Source organism: Eubalaena glacialis, chromosome 19 (genome assembly GCF_028564815.1).
Source record: "Eubalaena glacialis isolate mEubGla1 chromosome 19, mEubGla1.1.hap2.+ XY, whole genome shotgun sequence".
Taxonomy (NCBI): Eukaryota; Metazoa; Chordata; class Mammalia; order Artiodactyla; family Balaenidae; genus Eubalaena; species Eubalaena glacialis.
The window spans coordinates 39910852-39918511 of NC_083734.1; the positions used below are offsets into that span (position 1 = coordinate 39910852).

At 45.2% G+C, this 7660-nt stretch overlaps 1 protein-coding gene across 2 annotated transcripts; it reads right to left on the reverse strand.

Annotated features, from left to right (window-relative positions):
- Positions 1 to 1271: 1271 nt before the first annotated feature.
- Positions 1272 to 5284, reverse strand: TOB1 (transducer of ERBB2, 1). Of its 2 annotated transcripts, none has more exons than XM_061175300.1 (2): positions 5014 to 5284; positions 1272 to 3148 (listed from the first exon to the last, which is right to left on the reverse strand). In XM_061175300.1, exon 2 carries the CDS (start codon positions 3003 to 3005, stop codon positions 1971 to 1973), a length of 1035 nt encoding a protein of 344 aa, XP_061031283.1. In that variant the 5' UTR covers positions 3006 to 3148; positions 5014 to 5284; the 3' UTR covers positions 1272 to 1970. The 2 variants fall into 2 exon arrangements, with proteins under 2 accessions (XP_061031283.1, XP_061031284.1); XM_061175301.1 differs by having other exon boundaries at positions 5247 to 5282.
- Positions 5285 to 7660: the final 2376 nt, after the last annotated feature.

The following is a 7660-nucleotide window of genomic DNA, read 5'->3' on the forward strand; positions in this document are numbered from 1 at the left end:
AAACTAGTGCTTAAAACCATTACTCTGTTCTTACAGCTATTCAAACTTTGTGATCACAAAAGCACATAATTGATAGCATAGGCAGACCAATCTCTGCCGGTTCCAGTCGCTATCCCAATACTTCTTCATAACCTCATTCTGTCCAGTAAAGGACAAAGGCCTCACCATGGAGCTGACAGCACAGCTTAGCTCTGTTATTTCCAGTGCTTGTTTCCTTAAAACTTTTTATTGCTCTAAACCAAGAGGGTAACAGACAAAAGGCTTTTGTAGACTGGTGTCCAAAAAACTCATTTGAGACCAAATTTATTTCACAAGTAACCCAGACAGTGCTGGTTTCTTACTAAAAAAGCAGAGAAAGTTATTCTTCCAATTCAAGACAATTTTCTCCCCAATACGATGTCAACACTGTATCAATGGACATCTAAACAGTGAAATGACTCATTATTTTAGTTTAAAAATAGTCTCACCCTTCCAACTCATCAGTTACAAAAAAAAACTCCATCCTTAATGAGCCACCACAATTTGACAGATTATGACTAATCTTTGACATCCCAAACCAGCAGGTTGGCTATCTGCTTGCAAAAACAAAACCAACCCAAAAACTGTGTGTCAACTTTTTTGCTAGGAAAATGCACACAAATACTAATATAAATACCTGTCCAATCTTGAATAGATTTTAATCATCAATTCTCCAGCTACCTACAATGACTAAACTCAGTGTAAGGATTAGTAAAAACAGACCTAAATCTTCTTTTTAAATAGTTAGGTCAGCTGCTTCGTCAAGCAAGTTTTCTGAGCTATTCATCTCCCATGCAGAAATAGAAAACTGATCCAATGGTTTCTTTCTCCATATACATTTCAAATAAATCCTCTCAGTTTACATGAGTGAATTTCATTTTATCACCTGACTCTGTCTTAGATGTCAGCATGACACATTTTAATAGGGTTGACTCGCCTTAGCATACCACCCCCATAGTGGGGAGACAAGATGTGGATGAACAGAGTTAGTTGCTAAACACAATAAAGCCGTCCCAAGCAGGCTTTAGGACAACTTTTTACGGGGCAAACTATTATCTGTGCACTAGTGGAGCAACAGCTTTCCATTATTCCTTTGTGATTCAATGAGTCAGATCTTTCTGCCTTATCAGCATTTACAACATCATAATTCCAGAATTATATCTTTGGCAAAGGCTTAAAAACAAAGACCACGATAAACATTCTTAATTTTAAAGAATTTTAATACAAACTTAATATAAACTATTTCAGTCCCTCTTAACATGTAAGACACTGACTCAAAATACTTTTATACCGTTTTTTTCAAGTATTGCACAATATAGGTACAAAATTAATATTTACGATTACATTTTCTTCCATAATATATAGCAAAAATTTTTAAACCTTTAACAGAAAATACATTTTTTTGAAAAAGCAAATATTCGTACATTTTAATTCCACCACTAAAGGAATATCCTGTACACAATTTAGAATAGTTGATGTCTTTAAGATGGATATTTTACAATTTCAGTAAAAAAAATACAACATGAAGCTGCTGCTGTCACAGATCACTGTAGTAAAAAGATATAAATGCAATACCATGTCGTAGAAACAATATATATATCCTCTGATATTTTACAAACTTTGTACTAAATTAAATTATACAATTAGAAAAGACCAATAAACCCACTTATTAGTGCCAATTTTTTATAAAAAAAAAAATCAGCCATGTCCTTGCTATATCTTAAATACTGTAAGAGGCCATATCTGAGAGTATACTTTAAAATATACAGTCAGTATAAAATAACTTTGTGCTTGGTTGGCAATGAAAAATGACGCATGTTTTATTTTTGTAACCAAGCTTGAATGTATCCTTACTATAAGCTTAAAAAAAAAAAATCTCAAGGAGGTTATAAAAAAAAAAAAATCCCCCTTGGGTCCGAGCATTTTAACTTGTACATACATCTTTTCTTTTTTTAGTTAGCCATAACAGGCTGGAATTGCTGGTTAGAATACTGCATGTTATTCAAGCTAAAATTCAAGCCATCTACAAAAGACTTCTCGTTGAGGCCTCCATAGGCCGCAAACACATCAAAGGCATTACTGTACTGGAGAGGACTGAGGTTAAGGGGGCTGTCACCTGGGAACATTCCATTGGTACTACTACCTTGACCCTGCATATTAGGAAAAATAAATTCCTTGGCGTTAGGAGAAAGAGCAGAGGTTTTCTGCTGTTGCTGCTGCTGCGGTGGTGGTGACGGCGGTGGCTGGGATGGCTGCTGCTGTTGCCGTGGCTTCTGCTGGCTACCCAGGCCAAGCCCATACAGAGAGTGCACTGAGGAAGAGATGGCTTTCTGCTTCAAGAGGTCATTCACATTCAAGCCGAGGTTGATAGGAGAAGTACGTGCAATCTTGCTGCTTCGGCCACTATTCTTCATTTTGGTAGAGCCGAACTTGGTGGCAGCAAAAGTGGCAGTGGTAAAGGTTAAAGGCTGAGTGGACCGGGGCATGAAGGTAGGGCTTACAGCAGCAGAGTGACCAAAGGGAGGAGATGGAGAGCTGGACACTGATGAGGCTGGGTCACTTATGGGCATAAAAACCTGGGCCTCTGGGTTAAAGCTGTTTTTGATCTCCTTATCCAACTCACATCCATTTTCATTATTATCATCCACATAAAGCACCTTCACTGGTCCCTTTTCACCAATTTGGTAGGAAACCTCAAATGGGTCGATCCAAACACTAAGATCCTGCGGCAGATTGCCACGAACATCATCAATGTCCAAACCACTCTCTTTGGAGGCTTGTTCAATCACTGGGTCCACCTTCTCCCCTACGTGTATACATCTAAACCCTGATCCTTTGTATGGCTTTTCAGGATACCAGTGCCCTTCATATTTCTTCTTAAGAAGTCTTTCAAGCTCTTCACCAAAAATGTTGACACGTCTCCTGGGAAGCTTATTGTACAGATATGAAATAATAAAATTTAGTGCTACTTGGATTTCAAGCTGCATAGCTGCTATGCCACAAAATTAGGTTTGTGTTTCAACTCCCTCCCCAAGACACACAAAAAAGTGTTCAGTTTGTGGCAGAGAAACAAATTTTCATTCAAAGTGCTGGTATTAGTAGATATCCTTCACCTTGAGTGGTCTTGTTCCTTAAAACAAACAAAACAAAAGGAGACATGTCCACATAAGATAAATGTTAAGTCCCACAACCTTTTTTTACCCCCAGAGTAATTTCACTTTTGAAAAAGTCTAATAGGCTAGAAAGTCTGAAAAATATAATCAGCACAAAATATAGGAACTTACAATTGAAAATTATTTATTGAAGATCCAAATCTCAAGGGAAAACAGGACTTTCAGTTAAAACAACATTTAAAAAAAAAACCCCTATTATTTACTTTCTGTTTCTGAATAGAGTTCTAAGAGGAAAAATATTCCCAGAATATACAGCATATTTCTTCTTTTTCTTCCTGCAGTTCTCAAAATATTTATTGGAAACTAAACTCAGCATACCTCTCTATATACATACACATATATATGTATATATACATGCTAGTTTTAGAAGTTGCTCAAAAAAAAAAAAAGAAGTTGCTCATACTCCTATTCATCAACTTAGAAGTGAATTCTGTATTTCAGTTCATTTTGGATATATACTGCTTAAATCTGCTTCATCATTAAACATTTCAGAATTTGAGAAGTTAGGAAAATTATTTTAATTTCCAAAGTACATGATAGTAAAGTTAAAGGAACTAAATACAAAATGAATTGCCATCCTAGTGAACAACAATTATGAACCAAATTATCCTACACAGTTGCCGTTTTAAATATACTAAGGGCACATAATGTAATACTCAAGCTTCTCTATGCTTTTCTTTTTAATGTGTATTTTTCTAAATCTGAAAATACCTCTTGGGTATCAAGTATAACAAAAGAAACAATTAATTTCAAACTTTATTGATTATTCTGTTTAAAGGGCAGGGTTTCTGAGTTTTATTCTGATTTTCAAAGCCACCTCCCTCCCTCATGGTAAGAGAACAGCCGGAGAGGCATGTACGATAAGGTCGACCTTTAAACGTTTGCTGGATCAGCACTGGGTGGGGATAAGAAAAGACCAAGGGCAAACAAGATATTTGCAGATCTATCTGTACACTGAGGTTGATTTTAAAGGACATTAAAAAAAATCAAGTTGGTATTAATCCATGTCTCATTTTCCATATTCGTGGTGACAAAGGGAAAAGAATCCCCGGCTTCCCCCAAACTACACTTTCCAAGCCGAAGGCCCGAGTGCTGGCAAAGGCAGCTGATTAAGCCAAAATGCTTGAAGGTGCAGTCGAGCGAAATTCAGATTCGGCGGAAGGTAGTTTCAAAGCAACGCCTTAAAGACAGGAGCGTGAAGAATTACATAAACAGCCAGTTGGGTCTCATTAGATTTCTGCTCACAGCCCTCGGAGCCTAAGCAAGTCTCCTCCCCCAAGGAGGAGGAGGAGGAAGGCCACGAGAAATGAAAAAGCAACCACTCGGGGCCCGGGGGCCGGACACCGGGCGGGTCGCGGCGCCGGCCGCACCGGGTCAGCCGCTCCCCTCCCCCCGCCGTAACCCGACCTGCCGCTCCCTGCACCCCCCGCGCCCCGAGGCTCCTGGGACCCAGCCAGAGCCCGGGGAGCACCGGATCCCCGGCACCATTTTCGGGCCCGGCGGCCACCGGCCCCGCGGACCCCAGCGTTCCCCTCGAGCTAGCCGCTGCTCCCGGGCGCCCCAATCCCCGATTCCCGTCAGCTCGCCCCCGGCCGCCCTTCCCCGGTCACCCGGCCCGGCTGAGCCCGACGCGCCGGCCGGCCCCACCTCCGGCCCCCGGACGCGCCGGGGCTCCTTGGAGCCGCCTCAGGCCGGGTGTCGGGAGCGGCTCCCCTCCGCGCCCGGGCCTCGACGCCTCCGTCCCGAGCCCCGAAGGCCCGGGGCTCTACGCCGCTGCAGCCCCTCCTCCTCCTGACCCCGCCCGCCGCCCCTCGATACTTACGGGCTGCTAACACCACAGACCCGGCCGCTGGGCGAACAAGGGGCGGCAGGGCGGGGGCACGGGAGGGTAGGCGGCTGCGAGCTGGCCGGGCCGAGGGCACGCCGACGCCGCCGGGCGGAGGTTGCGGAGGACGAGGGCCTCAGGAGCTCGCCCCTTCTGGCTCGGAGTGGCGAGGACGGGGTCACGCAAGCGCGCTCACTTCTCCACACAGCCCGGTGCCCGGCCCAGCGTACCAGTAGAGCGCCCACTCCGCGCCGGGCCAGAGCTTCGCTCCTTCTGCCGCGGCGCGCACCCCGCCTCTCGTTTTATATTCTCCTCCCCGCCCCCCCATCCCCTCCCGTAGGGATGCGCGCGCCCGCCCCGCGTCACACAGCTCCAGGCGGTGTCACCATTCCCCGCCCTCCCACCCTGCAAAGGAGACCCTGGCCGGCTGGCTCCGCCCCTGCCCTGCCCCCGGACGCCATTGGCCAGGTCCCGCCGGCCCATGTCCTGACGGGCGGCGGAGGGCCGGGTGGACAAGGCCACACCTCTCGGGCTGCAGGGTGGCCAATGAGCTGATGACCTGGAGTCACTGTGGGCGGGATTAAGAGAAGGTTTGGAAAGGGATTGGGGGAGAGACGTGCCAGTGAGGGCGACAGAAGTGGGTTGGGACGGCTGACTCAGTCTAGGCAGAGAGCGCCGGGGAGAAGGGGGGAGGGGAGTGAAGCTGGGGGCGAAGCGGCTGGGGAAAACGGGGAGGAGAGCGCAAGACCCCGAGAGGGAGGGGAGAATTTACAAAGAATGTCCCACCCGAGTGGGACTGTGGCCGAGGAAAATCCCACTCGTGGACGAGTTACCAAATCGGCCTCCAGTGCACCCAGGAGAGCCTAGAAAAAGGGCGAACTGTGACGGGGACTCGTGTACCCGATTAATTGAATATTAATCACCTCAAGGGTCTAGGCCAACTGCCATCCTGGGGGGGGGGGGGCAACCGCAGAACCCAAAGCTGCCGTGCCAGGCTGCGGGTGGGGAAGAGACCACCTGGTCACAGCTCCCGCCCAGGTGACAGTTTAACTGCCTCCGCTTCCCACATCAGACCTCCCCGTGCGGCCCGGCAGCAACTCGGACGTGGGGGTGGCTTGAGACTAAGAAGAATCACATTTTATTCCGAATGTCCCAATCCAGGCCTCCATGCCAAATTGCGTACGTATCTAAGTATATATATGTAAGCATGCGTGTATTTCAAGAGCCTACTTTAACATAAATACACATAATAAACACGGTGCCTTCCTGTATTGTACATTTAAGATAATTTTCAGTTGAAATATGGGCGAGTAAATAGGGATCGGGGAAAGAGAGGGACTCAAAGGGGCCGGGCAAGCGCTCTTTTCCACAACCTGCAGCAGAGAAATACACGAAGTTACACTGGGAGCGGAACCAAGCTTCCCTCGCGGCTAAAAATATTACTCACAGGTAGCAACGACGCCTGATTGGCCACGCTTCTCCCTTAGCAACCAGGCGATTGGCTGTCTGGTATCCAGGAGACCGACGTCAAACTCTCTCGGGGAAAAGGGAGAGAAAGTCTAGGGGGAGGGAAGGGTAGGAGGGGGAGAAAGAGGAGCAATGAATGAAACGCCCGTCGCCTGGCCTTCCCCTCTCCCCTTTGCTCTGCACTCAAGGAGTGCTTCCTGGAAAAAACACCAGTTGGGGCGCTGCCTTCCCCTCAAAACGGAGGGGCTGGCACTCTCAACCTGCTATAAGGAAGTTAAACCGCAATTCACCAAGGAGTGGGGTGTTCGCGAAGCCAGCTGTGTAGACCAGTTGTGCTCCTCGGGCACAAACTCGCTTTATGGACGCGAAATCTCGTCGTAGCTTTTTTCCCCCAAACTGATTCTCTTGTCCCCCTCTCCTCCCCTTTTAGAAGAAACCGAACTGAAAAAAGGATATTTATTTCTAAAGTCCCAAAGTGTGTGAGAGGAGGAGGGAAGATGGGTTTGGGAAATAGGCTGAGGGTGGGAGTGGTCAGGTGACCGATTTCTTGTTTATTGTACTAGTTTAGATTCCTAAAACGAAGGCAGCGTTTTTAAAGAACACAGAAGTTTTACTCAAGTTCTGCTTTCCTAGTGTTTGGGTTTTTCAGTTGTAAACGAGGAAGAGTGAGATTTGGTTGTGAAAGTACGGAAGCATTTTAAATTAAAACGCGCCTTCCTCTGCATCAAAAAAATTTATATTATTCGTTCAGTATTGTCTTCTTTTTGCTCATTTGTATTTTTTTTTGTTTTCTATAATGAATATTAATTCCATTTGTTTTTTTAAAATGAGTTATTTTTAAAATTTTATATTTAGTTGAGCACAGAAATTGCAAGAATATAGGATATTTTGGGAATGGTTTACCCAGAAGAACACGATTTTTCGTGTGCTCCAGAGCATAATTTCTCTTACCATTAGGCAAGTAATATTACTGTACCAAACATCCAGAATTGCAGGACCAAGAATCGGCCATGTGTCTTGATTTGTAATTTGGAAAATATATCACTATAATTAGAGGAGCATATTATGCTTGTCTGAGATTAATATGTCTAGCTAAAGATAGATGAATTGTAATTTTGTAAAGTTTATCTATACTTTTCAAGAATTCTCTAAAGGGAAGACAGAGATTCTCTTTTCT